At 40.9% G+C, this 24,346-nt stretch overlaps 1 protein-coding gene across 1 annotated transcript in view; it reads right to left on the reverse strand.

The window, feature by feature from the left end:
* Window positions 1-24,346, reverse strand: part of DNAH6 (dynein axonemal heavy chain 6) — a 291,734-nt gene that overhangs the window by 150,570 nt on the left and 116,818 nt on the right. The window contains exons 22-32 of the mRNA XM_019942077.3: window positions 23,123-23,303; window positions 20,559-20,655; window positions 17,927-18,146; window positions 15,872-16,036; window positions 15,674-15,787; window positions 14,175-14,300; window positions 13,934-14,089; window positions 13,486-13,647; window positions 5,771-5,908; window positions 2,792-2,959; window positions 675-823 (exon numbers count right to left, since the gene is read on the reverse strand). Of these exons, the coding sequence (XP_019797636.2) occupies window positions 675-823; window positions 2,792-2,959; window positions 5,771-5,908; window positions 13,486-13,647; window positions 13,934-14,089; window positions 14,175-14,300; window positions 15,674-15,787; window positions 15,872-16,036; window positions 17,927-18,146; window positions 20,559-20,655; window positions 23,123-23,303 (1,676 nt within the window). The remainder of the gene's footprint in view (window positions 1-674; window positions 824-2,791; window positions 2,960-5,770; window positions 5,909-13,485; window positions 13,648-13,933; window positions 14,090-14,174; window positions 14,301-15,673; window positions 15,788-15,871; window positions 16,037-17,926; window positions 18,147-20,558; window positions 20,656-23,122; window positions 23,304-24,346) is intronic.

Consider the following 24,346-nt stretch of genomic DNA (forward strand, 5'->3'; position numbering starts at 1 on the left):
CAGGCAGAAGGGGTCCTGTGTGGGCGGAGCTTGAGCCAGCGAGTCACGGCCTGAGAAGATAGATTCCCTCAGAGACTCTGGACAAGCTGGGGATGCCACAGGTGGGCATGTCAAGAGGTTATAAAGAGAGAAACTGGGTCCTGAGACGAGAAAAGACTCTTGTTCTACTAGGAACTAGAAAGAAGCTCAGCCTTGGACCAAACTGTAAAGAGAGAGGGGGCGTCTAGGATAAAAGCTTGGACTGCGGATGCAGTGATGAAACTGAAGTATGCTTTGTCAGGTGACGTGTATGACTTAATTAGTGTATCTGCATAACAAACTGTATGTCTTTTAACTCTCATCATCCTACCTCATGGTGGTAAAGCCTTTTGTACACTGAAACCCATTGTATGTGACAAGTTCAGGGGAAACAAAAGTTACCCAAAGCCTAGTGGAGACTCAGGTTTGGTCTGGGGGCAGCTATGTTGGTTCTCACAGTGAAGAACCTTGGGATGAAGAGAGATGCCCCATTTCACTGTAGCAGGGGGGTGTCAAGGTAAGCATGGTGACAACAGCAGCAGCTCACATTTATTAATCACTTGCTAAGTTGCTTTAAGAGCCATCTGTGAATTACTCACGAAATGCAAGTGATGACATGGTTGGAAACTTGACTCTTGCCCACTTTGGTTTCTTACCCAGCCATGACCAGTACAGACTTCACGGCTCTCATGCCAAAGTCATAGTGATCCTGCTGAGAGAGCTGTTCACTGCAAAGCTTATACATCTGAGTCATTTTTCTTGCTAATATTTTACTGGATTCAAATCCTTCAGAATACAGAATTACCTAGAATGGGAAAATATAATGCAGTGTCTATTATGTTATATTGATAAAAACATATTAGCATAATACCAATGTATTCAAAATCTACTTTAGGTATTATATTGCATCTCTCCAAGTTGTTATACCCTTTAACAAGGAAATGTAAAGATTGAAGGGAAAAAGGTTTTGTGCCACAAGGTGGAAGGTGGGATATTATACGGGGATGTCTGAGCACTGATTCTGCTTTCTTTCGACAGATGAAGATGTGGTCTTGGTGACATTTGGTTGGAGGAGCAGCAGAGCCCACTGTGAAAATGTTCACATCGTGGAGGCTGGATGGTGCTGTGAGGCCTGAGTATAAAAGCAAGACTTGAGCTTCCCTGATCTGACAGTGTCAGTGATGCACTCCCTTTAGGCTCCCTGGGAGACAAGGGAAGCTACACAAAGATTTGCAGCCTCTCCTCGCCCTAGGAAGCCACCTTGCCTCTGACAAGTTTCTGCACCCTTGGTTAAATAAATCAGTGATGATACGTGGAGGGGGGTATGGACACCTCCTTCAATCCATAATCTACTCAAATCACTACAGTTGGCCTTGGAATTGTGATTTGAGATAATGCAGAGATTTCATACTGGTGTCTGTTTTTTTCATTCCTCTATCACTACCTATTAGCACAGTACTCTGTGCACTGCAGGTGATTAAAAATATTTACTGATGACAGACCCTGATTCATTTAATCTGTAACAACAATAGGAATAGCACTCAGAAGACTGGATTTTTAAATTTCTCCAATTAATTACTGAGTAATATAATAATAGGACAAAATGTGAGATGTGAACACAATGTTGGACTGAGTTCCAAACCTGGTTTTCTTCCTACCAGCTTTGGACAATGAGCAAGTCATTTACTGTCCTGTCCAGAGAGGGGTCTGGAGTGAAGATGCCACCTGCTTTAACTGCCCACCACCCCATCTTACCCACAGAGGACACTGGGGGACTCATGAGATGCTGTAGGCACTATACTAATAAAAGTTGTACTTTTTCTAATGCTAGGATTTGGCATGGTCTATTCTATTCTTAGGCAATTACTTTTAATTCATGCGGAGGAATATTTTAAATTAGCTGTTGTCAGGAATTTGTTAGCCACAGGAGTAATATGTGCTTTCTGAGAAGCTCCGTTCGAAAAGGGGTAGCATCCCTTGCTGTGAAATACAGCACCGAGCATGAGGGGCCTTCCGGAGTCCTGTAAACATCCTATATATTGGTCTTGGTGATCACACAGGTGAATACATGTGTAAGGAATCACTCTGTTGTACCCTTATGATCTGTGCCCTCTACTATATATAAATTATGCCTCGGTAAAAAGTGCCAAGAAAAATACATACAAAATTTAATACACTGGGTGTTAACTAGTATGAAGAAACAAAAAAAAGTTTAAATAGAAAGATTCCTAGATAGATACAGAAGGTACAAATACAATCATAAATAATTAGCTTATTAATGTTGCTATTTTTTGACTAAGTTGATACAGACTAGAAACAAATCCCTGACCTCCATCATTAGTGATTAGTATTGCTTTTACTTAACATCCCTTGACTCTAATTAAAAAAAATAATGCAGCGAGAGAAATGAGAATAATACAGTCTTTTTAGAATAATCTAGACGTTTTAATTCCTAGAGACAAACTGATGAACCCCAATGGACTGGCTAATTATACTTACTTATTCATTCCAGTTTTGGGGGCTTACTATATTCCAGATACCATCCTGGGCTTTAGGGATATAGCAGCTACACACATGCACACAAACACATATGCACACACACAGAGAACAAAACATTCTATGTGGTAACAATCATATCTATACACTTAAGAGGAAACAATACTGTATAACCTTGGCTAGACTGCATTCATAGGGAAAATTTCTACCACAATAATCAAATACTAAATAAAAGAAACAAGCTTAAGTTTTTGCTGCTTTATAATGTGAAGCTCACCTCTGCAATCAACGCGTAATTTGGAACCATCATTGCAAAGGGCCTAAACAGGGCTTTCAAATTATCTGGCAACTCGGTTCTGCCTGCATATCCAGGATTCATTGTGATGAAGGCTGCACAAGTCATAACCAACTTGATTTCCCGCCCCTCAAATATGAATCTAGAGAGCTGTTGAAGGGAAAGAGAAAATATAAGCTAACACGTCCCCCGACATCTGTAAATTCTTTCCCATAATTACTTGAGTACAAAACTTGTGTAACATGCATTCAAGCAAAGACTACTGACTCTTGCTGTTGGGAATGTTTCCCTCCTGATTCTGTCCTACCCACTCCCAATCTCTTCCGGGCTACGTGCTTCCTGCTCTCTGCCTTCCTGCCCCTGCCTTGCCCCAGGTGTCTCCGCCTTCCTGGCCCAGACCTGTAATCTTCTGGGCCTCAACATCTTTCGCTGAGACTCCTCAATTCAACTTAGATTTAATGGCCACTAAACCTTCTCCGCCACTACTTTCTGGAGTCCCTAAGAAATTCGAATCTGATCTTAGTCCTTGAGTGGTTGAGGCCCCACTGTTAGAGTCATTGGAATTACCCCTTCACTTTCATTCAACAGCAAACACCCATTGAGCATCTGTGCCAGGCAGGCAATGGGTTAGGAATGGGCATGCAGAGCCCTTGAGAAACTCCTGGGCTTGTTGTGTAGGGTTAGACCTAGGACCATGACCATGCAGTGCAATCGATGCTACAGTGGAGCTGTGTGCAGAGCCCGCAGGGAGCAAAGGAAGGGAGCAGGGAAGCCCATGTGAGACTCGGAGAATGAAGAGGGCATTTCCCATAGATGAACAGGGCAGCCATTCCAGTCAAAGGGAGCAAGAACAAGAAATAGCATTGCATGTTCAGGGAATGGCCAGCTATTCACTTTGCTAAAGGGAAAAGTTCTAGGAGGAAAGTGTAAGTAGGCTGGGCCCTGAGCATCATAAATCTTGCATGCTCGGCTAAAAAATTTAGATTTTGTTCCATGGATGGGCGGAAACAGAGAGTTTTGAGCAGAGTGATAGGACCAAAGATGGCATTGGACAGGTTAGACAAACTACAGACAGGGGGACAAGTAGGGAGTGTTATTGGGGAGATGAGGAGAGCCAGAATTAGGGAGTTCTTATTGGAGATGAGAGAGATCTAGGAGATACAATTGAATGGACTTGGTGATGGCTTAGATTCTGGGGTTGATGGCAATGGGAAAAATTCAAGACGAATTCCAGGATTCTAGGTGGGTGACTGGATGAAGGCACTATATTCAGTCACAAAGAATACAGGGGAAGACCATGATGGAGCTGGGGTGATGTGTCATAGCCTGGAGGAGAAAGTGCTGGACCCCACAGCTGGAGACCCCAGTCCTGCTGCTGTTAAATGGCTTTTGTGTTATTCAAACCTGTATATTGCTGTGCTTTAGTTTCTTCACGTATTCTAGGGGGCGTATTCTACTCCAACTATCTCCTCTGACCACTGGCAAAGTCAAGGGTGAGATTTGGTTAGTCTCAGATGTCCTCCTACCTTCCTTTCACCTCACATGGTTGCCCTCCAGTTGGCAATGCTTCAAGGCTGCCTGCTTTCTCTCTGGTTCCTTCTCCCTTGCTCCTGAGGCTTTGCTAAGCATGCTAAGCGCTCAGGATGGTGATAATGACAGACATTATGTTATATCTGGTGGTCCCTGATTTTAATGCGGGCCTCCCGGAGGGTGTGTAGTTGGAGGAGCGTGGACCTCACGGTCACACAGATTTAGATGTGTGTCTTGGGTCTATGTTGTTCCCAGAAATGTTTTAATTTCTCTGAATCTTTTTGACCTGTAGCTTGGGAAAACGCCATCTACTTCACACTGGTTTGGTGTGAAGATGAAATAAGTGTAAAGTACAATGACGTGTACAATTTAGTAGCTGGTAAAAGTCCAATTTCTGTTTTCTTTTTACTTGTTCTATAATATGCTTTTTTGCAGAGGCAATAAAATATTTAACAGCTCTTTAGCAGGGCACTTTCTGATGAGAATGGCTCTTGTCCCTAGAGCGGGAGCTGGGTCCAGAGGCCCCTTTGGTAGGTCAGGATGAACCCTTCTGGCTGGATCCTGAGGAGGTCTGAGACTTTTCAGGTAGGGGCCAAGGTAATGGTGGGGACCTTCCAGGGGCTCAAGGCAGTGACTATTTAAATATTAAACAATTGGCAAGGCTGTTCTGGTTTGTACTGGCTGAACATCAATCTGCCCTTTGGTGACTTCATGACATAATCTCACAAGGTCAACACAGAGTGGTAGGGGACTTGGTCCCATCCTTCACTGCCATCACCTTCCCAGTACAACACCCTTCTCCAGGAACATGCTCATAAGGGCTAAATCAGATTTTAAATAGTGAGGCCCTTTTAATATCTTCATCTGGCCCTACACTCCTTGGCTTTTCCAGTCCAGTGAGTTCTGGAGAGTCAAGGTCCCCCTGGGTTTTCCAGGACTCCTCTCTCATTTTTCTACCAGCAATAGACTGAGACTAGGGGTCATGAGGAAGGCAGTAGAGCCTAGATAAGGCAGCATTAGAGAAACCTAGCAGAGAAGTATATGTCAAAGGCAAGAATAAGAAAGGTGAGGAGGAAAAGAGAGGTGGAGGAGAAAGGGACAGGGAGTACAAGAGTGTGTGTGTGTGCGCGCATGTGCACGTGTGTTGAGGGTGGGAAGAACAAGGTTCCATGAGGGCAGGGACTGAGTCTCACCAGCTCTGTATCCTCAGGTCCCAGCACAATGTCTGCCATTCAGTTGTTTCTCTGTGTTGCCTGGATGAGCAATTAATTCATCCAACTAAGTCCCGTTGCTGTAATACTCACCAATGACACTGGAAACTTGGAATACAGAGGCTAAAGTTAGCACTGTCCTTCCTAAGATGCAACATGCTGTAAATTCATTATGAAGTTAAGAAACGCGATCTCCACAGACAACTGACCAGCGCCTTACCTTTGCAGCTTTGGCATTCCTGATGGTAATGAGCTGCTGTGCGATGACTGACAAAACTTCTATGTCAATTCGGTTAAATTCATCAAAGCAGCACCAGGCCCCTGACTGTGCCAGACCACTGAAAAAGCGCCCCATCATCTGAAATCAAAATACATTCAACTATATATTGTAGAGTTGAACTCTTTCAAAAGTTAAATTTTGAACTGAAATAGTAAAAGGAAAATAGGTGGTATCTGGAAATCAGCAATGGTTTTATGTGAATCCTGGTCTTATGTCAGAAGTTAACACCTTTCTCTAAGAGGAATTATCTTTTTGTCTTCTCTATAAATGATTTGAAGCTAATTTTTATTTTTAAATAAAATGACAATCTGACCAATTTTCCTACTTTTTCATAACCTCTGTTCACCTATGTAAATACTTCACAGGTTCCCAAAGAAACTAACACCTAGAATAGACACACTTAATGACTTAAGAAAACCTTGAAAAACTTTACTGGTAGAAGCTTTCATCATCTTTACCAGGTCCTACACATGGCAGACAACAAACAGGGACCACTGAGCAGAAGCACAGCTGCACAGGGTAATGTAATGGTTGTTAATTTCTTCTACAGCAGAATCTTAATGGTGGAGGAGAATGAATATGTACTTGTGGCTATCTACACAGGAAAGTTCCTTTAGAGACTTGAATTTTGGGTTAAGCATTTTTACAAATATTGCATTATACCATCTCTATCTCTTTAAAAATAGAGCTAATGTTTTTTTGTTTGTTTGTTTCAAGATGGTCAACTGAGCATATACTGCTACCATCCCTTCCTCCTAAATGTCCATGAATGACAGAAAGGTAGAACTCTCTCCATTTCTGTACCTACACTTATACCTGTACCTGCCTGATAAAAGTATAATGGGAAGGGAAACCAGCAGCAGGAAGAAAGTTTTGAAAAAAAAATCTTGGAAGATGGAAAATACATAGATACAGATTACTCAACTGAGAAGGGCAGAATGCAGGCCCAAGACAGAGGGAAGGAAGAACTGCCCTTCAGGGGGGTCTCCAAGAAACTCCGAACCCAACAGCAATACATGCAAGAAAAGCAGACACAGGTCCCAGGGTGATCCTTGGGAATTAGCCAAAGATGAGTACTTGGAAAGATCAGGTTTGTGGGTCCTTCCCTTCTCTGTCCTTCCCTCTCCTTATTCCAAGTAGAGTAAACAGGGCTCTTAAGGCTGGCAGTGCTGACACTCTCCCTCCAGCCCAAAACCCAAGGACTGCCTTGTAGAGAAAGGGGGAGGTCTGTCTTTGGGAGACATAAGGAGATATTGGAAGAAGGCATTAGGCTTGGGAGATAAGGAAAGCAGAGATGAAAAAGACAGATGATTTCAGACCTCCACTTTACTCAGCTGAGAGTCAAAAGGATAGACAGCTCCATCCAAGAGTGAAACCCACTTAACTTCACTACTAGAAGAAAAGTCCTTATTATTTTGGCATTTATAAAATGTTTCTGGCTTCCTGGCTGCCCATGCCCACACACTGTATGGGGAAGCCTGCTAACCAAACATCCTACACTCCCACAGAGATCAGGGGAGCTTTTTCATTTAAGGCAGGGGCCTTTTGAGGAAACAATTTGTTCTCAGTAATCAACTCAGTGCTCACTTAAGAACTAAGTAGTAAAAGTCAACACACATTTGAGAAACATCACCATCAAGGAAGAGAGAAGAAGAATAAACTAAGCGAGGAACACTGAAGAAAATGGAGGTAATTTGGAAAACAAAAGAAAAGATTTAAAAATTCAAATGGAACCCTCAGAGAGATTTTAGGGGAAATTGCATTCCTATCATAAAACAAGATGCTCAAATAAAGAATTAGTGAGAGATAAGAAATAATCCCTGGAAATTAATCATATTATAGTCAAGATTACAAAAATGAAATAGATGGACTAAACAACAGAATGGATAAGACTAAAGACGAAGCTGGTCTTATGGATGACAAAGCTGAGGAACTCCTTCATATTGTAGAGCAATGGTTTCATTCTCCGGGTGGTGGGGGTACAGGAAGACTTCTCAAGGGATATTAATGGGACAGAAGTTTTAAAAGAAGAAAATTCCAGGTCAAATGGGACTATATCAAGCTGAAAACTTTCTGTACATCAAAGGAAGCCATCAACAAAATGAAAAGGCAACCTAAGGAATAGAAGAACATATTTGCAAATCATATATCTGATAAGGGGTTAATATCTAAAATATATAAAGACATCATACAACTCAATAGAAAAACAAACAAACAAACCAATTTCAAAATGGGCAAAGACACTTTTCTGAAGAAGACACATAAATAAATTGTCAACAGGTACCCCAAAAGATACCCAACATCACTAATCATCAGAGAAATACAAATCAAGACCACAGTGAGACGTCACCTTACACCTGTTAGAATGTCCATTATCAAGAAGACAAGAAATGACAGGTGCGGTGAGGATGTGAAGAAAAGGGAATACCTGTGCACTGTTGGTGGGAATGTAAATTGGTGCAGCCACTATGGAAAACATTATGAAGGTTCTTCAGAAAATTAAAAACACAAGTGCCATATTATTCAGCAATTTTACTTCTGGGTATTTATCCAAAGAAAATGAAAATCACTAACTCAAAAATATATCTGCACCCCCATGTTCATTGAAGCATTATTTACCATAACCAAGACATGGAAACAACCTAAGTTTCCAACAATGGATGAATGGATAAAGAAAATGTGCTGTGATATATATATCACATTTGTGACAATATGTAATGGATGGACCTTGAGGGCATTATGCTAGGTGAAATAAGTCAGACAAATACTGCATGATATCACTACTATGTGGAATCTAAAGAAAACATGAACTCAAAGACATAGAAAACATATTGGTGGTGATGGATGTTAACTAAACTTACTGTAATCATTTTGGAATATATACATATAACAAACCATTATGTTGTACATGTAAAACTAATATAATATGTCAATTACATCTCAATTTTAAAAATTCCAGATCTTTATCTTCAATATGGGTTCTTTGCTAAAATTCATCTCCCTATAGCATGCCTGCAGTCAATGCCCATAGCTTTAATTCAAAAAAAGTCATGTACCAAAATGTTCATTGCAGCTCTATTTACAATAGTCAGGACATGGAAGCAACCTAAATGTCCATCAACAGATGAATGGATAAAGAGATGTGGCACATATATACAATGGAATATTACTCAGCCATAAAAAGAAATGAAATCGAGTTATTTGTGGTGAGGTGGATGGACCTAGAGTCTGTCATACAGAGTGAAGTAAGTCAGAAAGAGAAAAACAAATACCATATGCTAACACATATATATGGAATCTAAGGAAAAAAAAAAGTCATGAAGAACCTAGGGGTAAGACGGGAATAAAGACACAGACCTACTAGAGCACGGACTTGAGGATATGGGGAGGGAGAGGGGTAGGCTGTGACAAGGTCAGAGAGAGGCATGGACATATATACACTACCAGACGTAAAGTGGATAGCTAGTGGGAAGCAGCCACGTAGCACAGGGAGATCAGCTAGGTGGTTTGTGACCACCTAGAGGGGTGGGATAGGGAGGGTAGGAGGGAGGGAGACACAGGAGGGAAGAGATATGGGAACATATGTATAACTGATTCACTTTGTTATAAAGCAGAAACTAACACACCACTGTAAAGCAATTATACTTCAATAAAGATGTTAAAAAACAAAAAGACCACTGGAACTCATCCATGGTAAAAAAAAAATTGGGTTTATTGCTTATTGCAATAAGGGAGACCACAGATGATGGGAAACCATGAGATGTCTCAGTAAAAGAACATTAAAAGAACTTCTTATAGGAAAGTTTGAGGAAGGTTCAATGAAGCAGGGTATTGCTCTATGTATTAGTTTTGAAGGGTGATTGTAACAGATGACTGTAAACTGGGTGGCTTAAAACAACAGAAATTTTTTCTTGCATAGTTCTGGAGTCTATAAGTCTAAAATCAAGGTGTTGGCCAAGCCATACTCACTCTGAAAGTCCTAGGGGAGTATTCTTCCTCGTCTCTTCATAGCTTTTCATGTTTGCAGCCAATGATGAGTGTTCCTTGGCTCACCTCCTGTGTATATTCACATGGCCTTCTCCTCTCTGTGTGTCTATAACCGAATTTTCCTCTTCTTACAAATCCACTAATTATTGGATTAGGGCTCATCCAGGTCCAGTAAGACCTCAGCTTAGCTTGGTTATATCTGCAGAGACCCTACTTCCAAATCAGGTCAGATTTACAGGTTATCAGTCATTAAGACTTGAACATGCCTTTTTAGGGGACACCACGTCACTCTAAATTTTTGTTGGCAGAAAGCTGAGGTGATTCTCTGATAGGTATCATAATAACATCTATCTAGGAGTCTATAGGGCAGCGTGGCTCAAGGTGTCAGTAAAGATGTAGCAGTTACTCCAGTTAGTGGAGAGAGGAGGATATTCGGTCATTTTTGTGGTTTGGACAGAGTTCTTGTTTGTGTCTGTTCTCAGATTTGATTATTGTGTGGTTTTTGTCTCACGGCATCATGGGCACAAAGTGACCAAGTCTGACGTTGGTGGTCTATGAAGCTGTTTGAGTTCAACTGGAGAAGCACAGAGTCTGTTTGAACCAGGCCAGCTCTCAGCTGATAGCGGTCAGGGGCTAATTTCTTCCCCGCACCTCTCTTTGAAAGACACTAATTGTGTAGCAATTGATTGACCATTAAAAAAGAATTTTTGGAGGTATTTCTGCCATTTTAATTTTGATGCTTTATACTTTAAAAGAGCTTTTTGTATCAGAGTATTTCAAACATACACAAGAGGTAAAAGAAGGTGCTCAGTTTAACAATCATCAACATTTTGCTCTTTTTAAAATACTTCCAACACTTTATGCTGTTGTTGGAGTATTTTAAAACAAGCCCCAGACATCATTAGTATTTCATCACAGATTCTGTAATGTGTAAGAACCTAAAAACAGAACAAAACAAAAAAAACCCAAACCAATACCATTAACACATTCAAACAAAAATCAAATAATTGGTTTTACCAAAACCCAAGTAATTCCTTGATGTCATCTAACAACAGTTCCTGTTCAATTTTCCACAATGGTCCTAAAATGATCCTTTTACAGTAGGATAAGGATGCAAACAAGGTCCAAACACTGCTTAATGTGTCTTTTTTTTTTATCATCTTTATTGGAGTATAATTGCTTTACAATGTTGTGTTAGTTGCTGCTGTATAACAAAGTGAATTAGCCATACATATACATATATCCACATATCTCCTCCCTCTTGTGTCTCCCTCACACCCTCCTTATCCCACCCTTCTAGGTGGTTGCAAAGCACTGAGCTGTTCTCCCCGTGCTATGCCGCTGCTTCCCACTAGCTATCTATTTTACGGTTAATGTGTCTTTTAATCTCTTTAAATTTATAACAGTTCTCTGCATCCTCCCCCTTTTATGCAATTTATTTTTTAAAGGTCTATAGGTTATTTTCCCTTTGGAATTTCTTGCATTCCATATTTGGCTGATTGAATTCTTGTGGTTAACATGTTTCTCTACCTTATATACTTCTTGAAAACTGTATTTAAATCTAGATACTTAATTCATTAGTTTGAGGTTTAAAAATTTCTGAACAGGAATAATTCAGATTGTGTACCAAAGAAGAAGATACATGTTTCCTGGTTGTCTCAAATTCAGTGATTTTTTTATTTTTTATTTTAAGAGGTTTTTTTTTTTTTTCATGTGGTACGCAGGCCTCTCACTGTTGTGGCCTCTCCCGTTGCGGAGCACAGGCTCCGGACGCACAGGCTCAGCGGCCATGGCTCACGGGCCCAGCCGCTCCGCGGCATGTGGGATCTTCCCGGACCGGGGCACGAACCCGTGTCCCCTGCATCGGCAGGCGGACTCTCAACCACTGCGCCACCAGGGAAGCCCCTTCAGTGATGTTTTGATTGACCAATGGATAATTAGCCTGATCCATCCATTACAAACCTTCCAATTAATCTTTTAATGTGGTTTTAGCAAAGTTGATCATTACCAGATCTATTAATTTTTTAGAGTTTGCAAAATAGTAATTTCTAATGTTATCCCTCTGCATGTATTAGCTGTGATTCTTCTATAAAGAATTATCCTCATCAACTTTTTTTATTGAGGTACTGTTGATTTACAATATTATATTACTTTTAGGTATACAGAATAGTGATTCAATATTTTTATAGATTATACTATTTATAGTTGTTTGGGAAAATAGTTATTTTTCTTAAAAAGTGTGTTTATGCTAACATGTAATGAATTTATTATGGTTATTTTAAAACAAATAAATATTTTTATTTTACTTTATTTAAAAGAAAGGCTATTTATTTAAATTTTATTTATTTATTTATTTTTGACTGCGTTGGGTCTTCGCTGCTGTGTGCAGGGTTTCTCTAGTTGTGGCAAGCAGGGGCTCCTCTTTGTTGCAGTGCGTGGGCTTCTCATTGTGGTGGCTTCTCTTGTTGCAGAGCACAGGGTCCAGGCGCACGGGCTTCAGCAGTTGTGGAGTGCGGGCTCAGCAGTAGTGGCTTGCGGGCTCTAGAGTGCAGGCTCAGTAGTTGTGGCGCACAGGCTTAGCTGCTCCACGGCATGTGGGATCTTCCTAGACCAGGGCTCGAACCTGTGTCCCCTGCACTGGCAGGCGGATTCTTAACCACTGCGCCACCAGGGAAGTCCCCCCCCAAAATATTTTAAATGCAATTTTAATTTCTAACATGGTGTATATCAATAGATGTAATCCATACATATAAACAAAAACTTTCTGGAAGTCTCAATAATTTTTTTTAAGATTTTTTTTTGATGTGGGCCATTTTTTAAAGTCTTTATTGAATTTGTTACAATATTGCTTCTGTTTTATGTTTTGGTTTTTTGACCATGAGGCATGTGGGATCTTAGCTCCCCGACCAGGGATCAAACCTGCACCCCCTGCATTGGAAGGTGAAGTCTTAAGCACTGGACTGCCAGGGAAGTCCCAGGTCTCAAAAATTTTTTTTTTTTTTTGCGGTACGCGGGCCTCTCACTGTTGTGGCCTCTCCCGTTGTGGAGCACAGGCTCCGGACGCACAGGCTCAGTGGCCATAGCTCATGGGCCTAGCCGCTCTGCGGCACGTGGGATCTTCCCGGACCGGGGCACGAACCCGTGTCCCCTGCATCGGCAGGCAGACTCTCAACCACTGCGCCACCAGGGAAGCCCTCAATAATTTTTAAGAGTGAAAAATTCTGAGAACTACTCAATGAAAAATCTTACCGTGAATTCTCACCTCCTACATGTTTCATTTTCAATATGTAACTCTGAATACGTAACACCACACGTTTCAATACGTAACTCGTCTCTTCCTGTAAGCTTATTCCTTGTTCCTAGATTTCCCTGCTATTCTGTCTTGTATCTCATCTCCCCGCTTTCTACCTACTGACATGAACAGGTCTTTAATCTTACCACCATTTGACCAATCCTCCCCTGGCCTTGATTCCTACCTGGCCCACTCGGATTGCCTTGTGTTGACTCTCCTCTCTTGCTCTATTTATTCTACTTTAATCATTCCTTGCCCCACTAGTTTTCCCTAGCTTGCCATCACCCCTTTCTCTCCTTCTTTTGTTATGTCATGTTGCAAATAGAGAAAGCCACATAAAACACTTAATGTTAGTGTTCAGATGCCAGGACCGTACCTTGTAGTCCAAACCATCGGAGCAGTTAAAGACCACACACTGGATGGCGAGAGCTTTTGCAAGGTCTTTGGTAGTCTCAGTTTTCCCCGTGCCAGCAGGACCAGCTGGTGCACCTCCCAGGTCGAGCTGCAAAGCCCCCATGAGGCAAAGGTAGCAGCGATCCTGAAGAAATTGATAAATTGTCATTATTGAAGGGAACTGACTCTGGCCACAAATTCATAAGTCCTTTCCTTTCTATAGCAGGAGGGTCATTATTTTTTTTATGAAAGGTTCTATAGCAATTGAAATATACTAAAAAATCCAGGCACATGATCAAAAAGCGGAAATCTCTGCTTTACAAAGATGTATTCATGGCAAGTCCTTTCAAGGGTTAATGGTAGGAGGAAACTTTTCAGAACTATTTTGGTGGGGAAAAAGCAGTAATGAACCTAAATGATCAGTAACTTACCGTGAGAGGAGTAATAACTAATCTTGGGCATGCACCCAAATACTCATAGCCATAAGTATACTGAGAGAGCGCCATCCTTGCCACACAATTGTCCAGGTCTATATCCCAATAATAGCGCAGTTGTCTCTGCCAGTCAAAGGACTCAACTACCTCTACCTACATAAGTGATGACAATGATACACATATTAGATGCATTAATTTCAGAAAGAAATATATGATTTTATTTAAGTGAAAGAGTTACCTTGGCTTGAACAAGTTCAGTGACTATGTCTCTTGCATGTACATCAATAGTAATTAAGGCAGTTATGATGTTTCTGTGTAATTTAGGAAGAGTGCCTCGGACTATTGCAGCCAGGGCATTTAATCTCTAAAAATTAAAAAAAAAAGTGATATATAATTTTCAAAAATCAGCTTACATGTATATCTTTTTACTATTAAATTTGGAATAGGCATTTTTTGAAACTATCTATAAAATTAGATACCTATAAAATTAGATAGTTTTGACAAATGTCTATTCCAAATTTAGTAAGAATCTGTAATTCTGTGACCCAGGACAACAGTTTAACTTATTTAATTCCTATAAGGCTTCCGTGAAGTACAATACCATCTTTACCCCAGTTTCACATTAGAGGAAACTGAGGGTCACAGAGGGTAAGGAAATTGACATAGTTATAAAGTAGCAAAAAATTACACTTGAGTAGACATTTGCCTCAAGGAAAGCCCATGCTCTTAACCACCACGTGATGATGTCTCTAGAGAACACGGTTCTCCCTAAAAATCAAATGTGACTAAGGTAGTACTCTTCATTTTCAGGGATAGTTTTTTTTTTTTTTTTTTTTGGTGGGGGAGGGGGGAATAGTCAGAAATCCTGAGCATTTAAACCAAGCCAATGATTGATTAAACGAAAGCATTTTTTGATAGACTGAGTTCCTGATTTTCACATAAATGGTTAAATCTTTTTCAGAGAAGGGCAGTGCCTCTGAAAGCCTTGAACTGCTGTGCTGATTTTTCACTCAGGCTGGCCCTGATCAGGGGCCACCTCTACAAAGAGGTCAATGGGACTTTCCTTAGCGAGTCTTTTCTCTGGGGCTTTTTGAGTTGAAATTCTATCGAGGACCTTCATGAGAGAGGTTTTTTCCTATTTCAAGAAAGTTGTTTCCTCCTTTTTTGTTTTAAGGGTGAGTCTTTAAAAATGCAACATTGCTTGGAAGTAGAATTGAATTTGGAGTTAAAGATGTGGCCTGGCTGTAAAGTTGCATTTCCCAACAATAGCTCAAAAATTTGTGTAGAATGGTATTTAATTCATTCAGTTATTTATTGCTTTACTGATAGTTGCCTGAGGCTTCTATAAAACAGTAGAAAAGCACATGTTGGGCCTAAGAATAGAAATGGCACAAATCCTGTGGTTTTCTGGGATTGAATCCACTTCTAGGAGAGATATCAGGACCCAGGATAACATTTCTTCTTAAAGGTGGCAAACCATTATAATCCTGACATTTTCCTCTTGAGTTACGCTTTCCTTCTCTTTTTAATATTCATATACATACTACACAAACATCAGGGTAGTGTCGCTGAGAAAACTTGAACAGAAATAGTTTTAGTGAGAAGCCCAAAGTTTTGGATGTCATGTCAGGGGCTTACAATTTCTGAAGTAGTGAATTTGCATTAACCACGCCAATAAAAGCCACTGGGACCATCTGGCACAGCGCTATGCTCGATGTCACCCTGCCGTAATCTCACCTCAAAGTTTACTTTTTCAAAAGCTTCCAGGGCCTCTAAATGATCACCGTCTTCTCTTTCCAAACACTCGGTCAAATCGCGGCACCACATGATTTGAGAAATGGTCAGGATCACCTGCATGGAAACACCTTTCTTCAGTGTGTGATGCATCTCACCCAAACAGGATCCAGAGGCGGAGATTTAAGGAGTGTAAGTTACTTGAGAAGGGTGGCCGGCGATCACCCATACTGTCCTCGGTTTCCCCAGATAGTCAGCGATGGCAGCTTTGCACAGGCGACGCAGAGATGTGAACATGGCTTCTTCCACTTTGCCCAGCCACTCCTCCACGTTGCCTCGGGCCTTGAGGCCTTTCCCCAGGCTCACCTGGAAGATAATCAGGCTGTGGTAACACGTAGGCTGTACACTCTGTGTGCTTCGTAACGGAACCCTGAGCTAGGCAAACATGGAAGCCTGAATGTGAACACTGGTACTTCTACTGATACCCACTCTACACCTCTCTTTACACCGCCCCCCTCCCCCGCCCCCACTTGGTGCTTTATTTCACTGCTTCCCTTTGGAGCCAACTCCCGGAAAGAGGAGTTTATGTGCACTAAATGAATTCCTCCACTTTTTTCCCTTACTTCCTGCCATCTGATTTTTGGCTCCAACCACTCCTCTAAATCTGTTCAGGTCATTAAGGTGACCAGTGCTTTCCCAATCAACCAGTCCAATCGACGCTTTAAAGCCCTTTTCATATTTATTTCTTGGACTACCAATGATCTGACTGCCCTGGTTGTCTGGGCTTCTGCATCTGTTCTTCTTCTACACTCCCTTTAAATGTCATGTTTTCCCTGGATCCTAGCCTAGGCCTTCCCCTTTCTCTTTTACACTAGTGATGAACAAATTCTTTTGCAAGAGGATCAATTTAGGACAAGTAAAAAAATTTTCTTTATTGAGGTATAGTTGATTTACAATATTATATTAGTTTCACATGTACAACATAATGATTCAGTATTTTTATAGATTATACTCCATTTAAAGTTGTTACAAAATAATGGCTGTATTTCCCTGTGCTGTACAATATATCCTTGCTGCTTATTTATTTTATACATAGTAGTTTGTAACTCTTAATCCCCTACCCCTATCTTGCCCCTCCCCCCTCCCCTCTCCCCACTGGTAACCACTAGTTTGTTCTTTATACCTGTGAATCTGTTTCTGGTTTGTTATATTCACTAGTTTGTATTACTTTTTAGATTCCATATATAAGTGAAAACATGCAGTATTTGTCTTTCTCTGTCTGATTTATTTCACTTAGCATAAAACCCTCCAGGTCTACCTATGTTGTGGCAAATGGCAAAATTTTATTCTTTTTTACGGCAGAGTAATATTCCATTGTATACATGTACCATGTCCTCTTTATCCATCCATCTGTTGGTGGACACTTAGGTTGCTCCCATGTCTTGGCTATTGTGAATAATGCTGCTATGAGCATTGGGTGCATGTGTAGGACAAGAAAAATGTCTATGGGCTCCTTCCAATCCCATAGATACACTACTGTGCTCTACCTGGACTGAAAGCCTTGGCATTTCCCTGCACAATTTCTCTGTATGGAATGCTGTCCCTCCCATGTCTCCTCTCCACCTTCCTTGGCTGCCTGTGTGTATGTATGTGTGATTCTCCTCTGTCTGGTCACCTGATTCCCCACAGTCTACTAATGCATTCACTTGCTTGGTGTTTACAGGCACTGTGCCGGGCCCTGGAGAGGCTGCTGCCAAACAATGACAACTAATACTTCATAGCACCTGCTCAGTACTGTTCTAAGTAATTTACATACACACTTGAAAATCCCCAGCAACTCATTAATCAGGCAGTATTACTAATCCTTGTTTTACAGATGAGGTTCAAGATTGGGAGTGGAATCCATGTGTCCGGGCAGTAGAACTAGCTCTTAACCACCCGGCTCTTGTTCCCCTTATGGAGAGTTAAGAACTGGCTCCAGTACTTTCTACCCTGTTCCCAAGAACAGAGCACAGCCTCTGTTACTGCATTTTCTGTGGGGCTTTTCAATTGTTCGACTATGTCTCTGCTAGACTTTGAGTTCTTCGAGGGCAAGAATTTTATTGTTGATTATCTTTGAAATTGCTGAGCCAGCAGAAGACCAGATCACAGCAGCACTTGATGAATGCTTAGCATGATGATGAATAAACCTCTACCCTCCACCCTAGAAGAGTAACAAAGTTGACGCATAAAGAATCATAAACAAAAAGCCCTTACCCTTTCTCCCTCTGGTGACAGCATCGCTAAAATATCATTAGTGTAAATCTTTTCTGGCTCTGCCTCCATGCCAGGAATTCTTCCCTCCGTTGGAGGCACGAGAGCGAATTCGAGCTTTGAAATGGAGTCGAAGCATTTCCTCAAGTGTGGCTGCACAGCTTGGGGATTTCGTGTCTGGGCCAAAATCTCCAGAAGCTCATCATTTGACAAGAAGTAAAATCTAGATGAAAGAATATACTTAAAATGTAACTTGAAACTGAAGCAAAGCCTTGTATGGACATGAAAGATAAATCCCTTAGGCACATATCGTCCCCATCCACTGACTTACTGGACCTCTATCCCATGGGTCCTGGGTCTGGGAGGCCATGTGTTTCTAAATATGATTTTTATAAAGATTAGGGTGGATGCATCTCAAACATCTGGAATGAGCGCCTGGTACATAAAAGGCAGATATTTTTCATAAAAATTGTAAAGATGCCAGCACTTGCTAAGATACTGATTTGGTTATATGTCTGTTACCTGGCTTTGAGCTCCTAGAATGAAGATATATTACTTGTTTTCCCTAGAATCTGGCCTTGTACCTCACATATACCTGGTATTCAGTACATAATTTGTTGAATAGATGAATGGGTGGCTGCAGGAACCTTATTTGGTTCTGTGACTACACACATGGGGGCCATGCTGGTGTGATCCTGCCTGGGATTTTCTTAGATACTGCCCAACAGGGCCATTTGGAGACATGAAGATACCCTAGGAAAAAAAAAACTGGAGAAGGGGCACACCTGGATGCCCAGGGATGAGAGAGAAGGATGAGGGTCTGGCTGGAGAAGACACTTCACTCCTGTGGAGGAAGCTGCCTATGAGAGATCCCTCGGGTTTGGAGGGATCCCATTAGCACGTGGAAGGCCCCACGTGAGAGAGGGGCCCAGTTGGGTACCAGCCAAGTCAGGCTTCTCCTGCCGTCTTGCCTCTCCTCCCTTTCCTGCCCCCAAACTGGAGACCTCAGGAACTTAATAGGAAGTGGGGAGGGTTGATGCCACACATCCTCATCATCACTAAAGCCTTCAGCCTTGCAACAGGCTTAGGCCAGAGAAGGGGGATGTTTTCACTTTGAAAGAAGTTCAGAGTTTTGATTATTATAGATCATTTAATGGGTTAAGGTAATGAGAACTTTTTGTATTATTATCAGAGAACGACCAGAAAAATTCATGCGGCCTGCTCAAGATTTTGGCCAGGGACAGGAAGAAACTAGCCCCTAGTAGGGAACACAGAGGCTGTCATTAGAAACAAAGATGTTTTGGGTTGCACCCTATTAGTCTTGCTTCTTTAAAATACCACATAGGGTAATAATTTGTACCCCTGCCTCTTTTCGACTAATGAAACAGATAACTGTCAAGATTGGACTATGAGTCCTGTGGGAGAAGGAACAGTGTTATATTCACCTTGTGTCCCCAGAACCTAACTTGGTCCATGGCTCATAGTAAGCCTTCATTAAGGCTTGGAGCATGAAATCAGTGGTGTGCAGAGCCTCCTGACATAATAAACACTGTAGACCTAGTTGATGTAATTCTAAACAAAAGGAAAAATAAAAGCTGATGCTTTTTGGTGTTCAGTATTATCACAGGTAGATTTGTGTCCAGATTTCTTTAAAGATTATAACAGTGTACAGATTTTCTCTGGTCTTGGGAGACTCAGGTTAGGAACCACTGATTTAAGAGTGAAATAAAAGGCACATTCCAAACCTCAAACTCTTCTGTCTTTTCCCATGTTGCCTGAATCTGTTAAACTCAATCAAATCTTCCAGCTCTTGGATATCTTGTGCACACACATAGCCTGTCCTGGTACCCAGCAACAACCCCTCTTACCCAAGTAACCCACATAAGCACCTAACCCTGGCTGACTCAGTGCTTGTCCTAGGAGAGACCTTAACAGCCATCTCCTTTACATCTAACAGGAAAAATCCATGAAAGATGGGCCATTTTTTGATAATGTCTGTGTTACGGTACAATGTGCCCCAAAGACTGAAGTCTGGAGCACTTGCTACCATCAGGTAGTCATAGTGTAGTCATATATAATTATATTGAAATGGTGTATTTACATGACTGTCCACCTGTTAACCATGAGATCCATTAGAGTGGGGATCTGGCCTTTTCTTCTTTGTATTTTTATCACTGAGCAAAACATTTGGTATGTTTCTAGAACGAATGGATGAGTAAAAAATTTCATTTGGAATTTGTGAAATAACCTCTTAGATGACTTCTACAGTAACCCTCTTAGGCCACCAATTAACCTAAAGAAACCAGCTCAGGCAACAAAGGTCTCTAACTTTTTACATACCCATCTGTGGACACACACACACATGCAGGTACACACATACACTCCCAGCAGTGAAACAATGTTGTGATCAAGAATCTTTCCAGTACCTTGGGTACTTATCCACTTAAACCAAATATTGTATATTTATCCTTGACACGTACACGCTCCAATCAAAATATTAGCTGGATTGCTATTATGAAATATCTTTCTTGTTTCCCTCTTTGGTTCCCTGATGTTTTGATTTTATATATATCCTAACAAATTAATGGATACTCTTAACTACTAAAAAATATTGTTGGTAGCTTTATAAACTTACCTTGGAAAGATAACTCTTTTTGATTCTAAATATGCCTCTAGACACTTCTGAATTTGGTCAAGTAATGCATTATTATTTTGAAAAGTTTCCAGAAGTCCTGTTCATTGAAAAAAAAGGTACTGGTAAAGTTGTGTTAAAATAAATAGAGAATATAATTTTAAGTGGAAGTAAAATATGATATTAACATTTTTAAAGTTTTGGTTTTATTTGATGAAAGAATGGTTTAATAAGCTAAAATTGGGGGGTTGGCTAAGAATGTTAACTATAACTTTTAATAATAACATTAATTTTGATATTTGCCACAGATGAACAGGTAATTAACTTGAAACCTTTTTATCTGTCATCCCCCAGTTTTGGGGGCCAGGGGTGCGCAAACCAAAGCCAAACAGTTGCCATTCTCTAAACACTACATATTCTCTGTCACCTTCTTACTCATGTCTTCTGTTTTTTCTGCCATATTTAGATGCAAAAAAATTGTGGCAATAGCATCCTATGTCTTTATCACTAAACTGTAGCACCTTTAGGAGCAAGATTCATGTCTCACTTGATGTTCTGGTGCATATCACAGTGCCTGGCTTCCCCACCTGTCTGAGAATCAAATCCGGTCTTTTCCACGGTCTCCGAGTCTCTACGTGATCAGTGACCTAATCCAATCCCCAACCCGCCACCCAAGCACACTCACCTCTCTGGCCTCACTCCTAAGCCCTCTCCTGTGCGTTGCACTCCACCCCACTCTGGCTTCCTTGGTGACGGTCAGGTACGCTAAGCATGCTCTTACCGCAGGGTCTTTGTTCTTCTCTCTGCCTTTAACAATCCTCCCTTAGATCCACGAACATGTTTCATTTCCTCATTCCTGCAGATCTCTACTCAAAAGCCACTTTATCAAAAAAATCCTTTCATCACACACACACACACACACACACACACACACACTGCAGCCCCCAACTACTCTCTAGCGCCTTTACCCTGCTTAATTTTTCTTCACTGCTTTATCATCACCTGAAATGATATATACAGGTCCACACTCCTTTATCTGAAATCCCTAGGACCAAATGTATTTTGGATTTTTAAAAAAATTTCAAAAGTTACATTATATAACAAAAGTCCAGTTGGCACTGAGGCAGCACTCTGTAATAAAACACATTAATATTTTTGCAGCAAAAGTTTTGGATATGCACATTAAGTGGATGTGCTAGGCAAGATAAAGGTCTCTCAGATATACCCATGTCCTAATCCCGAGAACCTGAGAATATGTTAGTTTTTATGGAAAAAGGCACCTGGCAGATGTGGTTAAGCTACAGATCATAGGATGGGGAGATTATCTTGGATCATGCAGTGGGCCCAGTGTAATCCCAGGGGTCTTTTGTTTTTTTTTTGTCCGTGCTGCGCAGCTTGTGGGATCTTAGTTCCCCAGTGAGGGATCGAACCCGTGCCCCCTGCAGTGGAAGAGAGGAGTCCTAATCACTGGACTGCCAGGGAATTCCCCACTGGGGTCTTTATAAGTGGCAGAGAAGGAGATGTGATGGCAGAAGCAGAGGCTGGAGTGATGCAGTTGTGACTGGAAGGGGACCAGGAACCAAGGATTGTGGGCAGCCTCCTGAAGCCCCAAAGTTTTAAGGTTTTCGATTTTATCATCCCATAGAGTTTTTCCTGCCTGTTTATGTTTTATGTAAGAGTCTTTGGGCAAAGAGTATAGTCCAGCAGGCTGCCTCTGCTTGACAAGGAAGCTCTCTGTCCGTATCACCAGGATAGGCAGTGTGCTGCCATTTGCAGAACAACAACCAATCCTGCTAAGGCTGTGATACAAACCGTAAAGTTCAATCACCACGCATGTGTAATCAGCTGGAAGGACTTTGATTCCACATCCCTAGAAACAGAACTTACTAAAACTCATTTCAACTGTATAGCACAGGGAACTCTACTCAATACTCTGTAATGACCTGTATGGGAAAAGAATCTAAAAAAGAGTGAATATATGTATATGTATAACTGATTCACTTTGCTGTACAGCAGAAACTAACACAACATTGCAAATCAACTATATTCCAATAAAAATTAATTTAAAAAATAAATAAAACACATTTCAACCCTGAGATTAGAATTACCATTAGTGGCAATATTCGTAAGTGGTCTTAATGAATTACTTAAAATACGGTGTGGAAATTTTTATGGTTATAGGTCTGTGAGAACTTTAACAGAATAGGTCAACTGAATGTAAATGTATTTTTTGTAGCCTAAATTGTGAGATGGAAGCATCACTGATACTCTGTGGCAGGATCCCCTAATTCTAAAAACAGCAAAAAAAGTACATCCTTGTGTGCCAAAACTATGAACTGAGCTGAAAGATGATGATGATGATGACGATAATAATAATACAAATAGTAATAAAATAACAACAACAGTGTTCAATTCACATTGTTTAGCATGAGTGTCAAATGTACTACAAATGTTCCTGGTCATCAACGCTGACTGGAATCAAGGGTTGAATGTACCACATTTTATTAGAATCTTACAGGTGATGGACATTTTAGATAACTGTAATTCCTTTGTGGTTTCTTTTTTACCTGGTTGAGTAGCTGCTCGGAGAGCATTAGGCAGCCGGTTCACCTTCCTCATGATTTCTTTCCATGACTTATCCACTTGAAGGAACATCTTGGCCTCTGCAGGTAATTGCCTCTGAATATCTGGAGCGCTAAAAATACTCTCTAGGTAGAGCCAGTTTCTCTGGCAGTTCAGCCACTCTTCCTAGGAGAAAAATAGGGACATTACCAGATTTTTAACCTCAGGTTGAAAAAATACAGTTACGTTAAAAATAATTACATGGGGATTCACTGTATCTTTTTCCTTTTGGTAGCTTCTCACAGGTCCTTTGAAATGAAACCTCATTAAGAGGTCCAACTCTCACCTCAGCCTAATTTCAACCCATTTTTTGTACTGAGTAGAGTTATAACGAATCTACTACTGTGTGGTAACCAGAATGGACCCAGAGAAAGAGGATTAAAATGCCCAGAGGAGACACTCTAGGTGGAGGCACGATGCTTACTTAAAGGAATCTGAAGGGTTGGGAAGTGGTAAGTTTAGTGATTTACTTACTATTTCCAAATATAAAAATGGTTAGCAAAAAAGATGTGGTTTTTTTTGCCTCAATTATGTCTATCATTCTTCCCTCTCCCTCTTTTTAAGAAGAAATATGATTCATTTTCTTCGATCAAAAAAGTAAAACCTGCTTGTGACAGAACATGTGGCAAAGACAGAACACTGGGAGGAAGAAGAAAATCACGCATCACTTTCCTCCTAGAGACAATCACTGTTAATCAGAGAAAGCAGAAGTGCAGGGTCAGATCTAAAGTCTATAGACCTCACCGTTCCTCTGAGCCTCCTGCCATCACATGTGCGGGCCTGAGATCCGTGAAAGGGTTTCTCGTGTCTCACTCTAGATTTGGGGGCTATGCTTAAGCCCTAATGTCCCAACCACTCCTTGGTTTATTTCAGGTCTCACACTTTCTATACACTTAATTCTCTGGAGGATCCCTACTATTCAGCACTGCTTCTTTTAAGGACCTTCTATGGAAACATGCCCTTTACTTTGATCTAAATTTAGTCTCTCCTTTCATGGGGCTCAGCCATCAGTACAGAAGGCTGGACAGGCGTCAGATTAAAAAGAGTCCATTGAAGAGGATGGATTCACCATAGAGATCTCTATGAAATGAGGATGGAACAAATTGCCTTTTCTTACTTAGTGCCTTTATTATTTCACAGATACCTTTTCATATTAGAACATATAAAAA

Source organism: Tursiops truncatus, chromosome 14 (genome assembly GCF_011762595.2).
Source record: "Tursiops truncatus isolate mTurTru1 chromosome 14, mTurTru1.mat.Y, whole genome shotgun sequence".
Lineage (NCBI taxonomy): Eukaryota > Metazoa > Chordata > Mammalia > Artiodactyla > Delphinidae > Tursiops > Tursiops truncatus.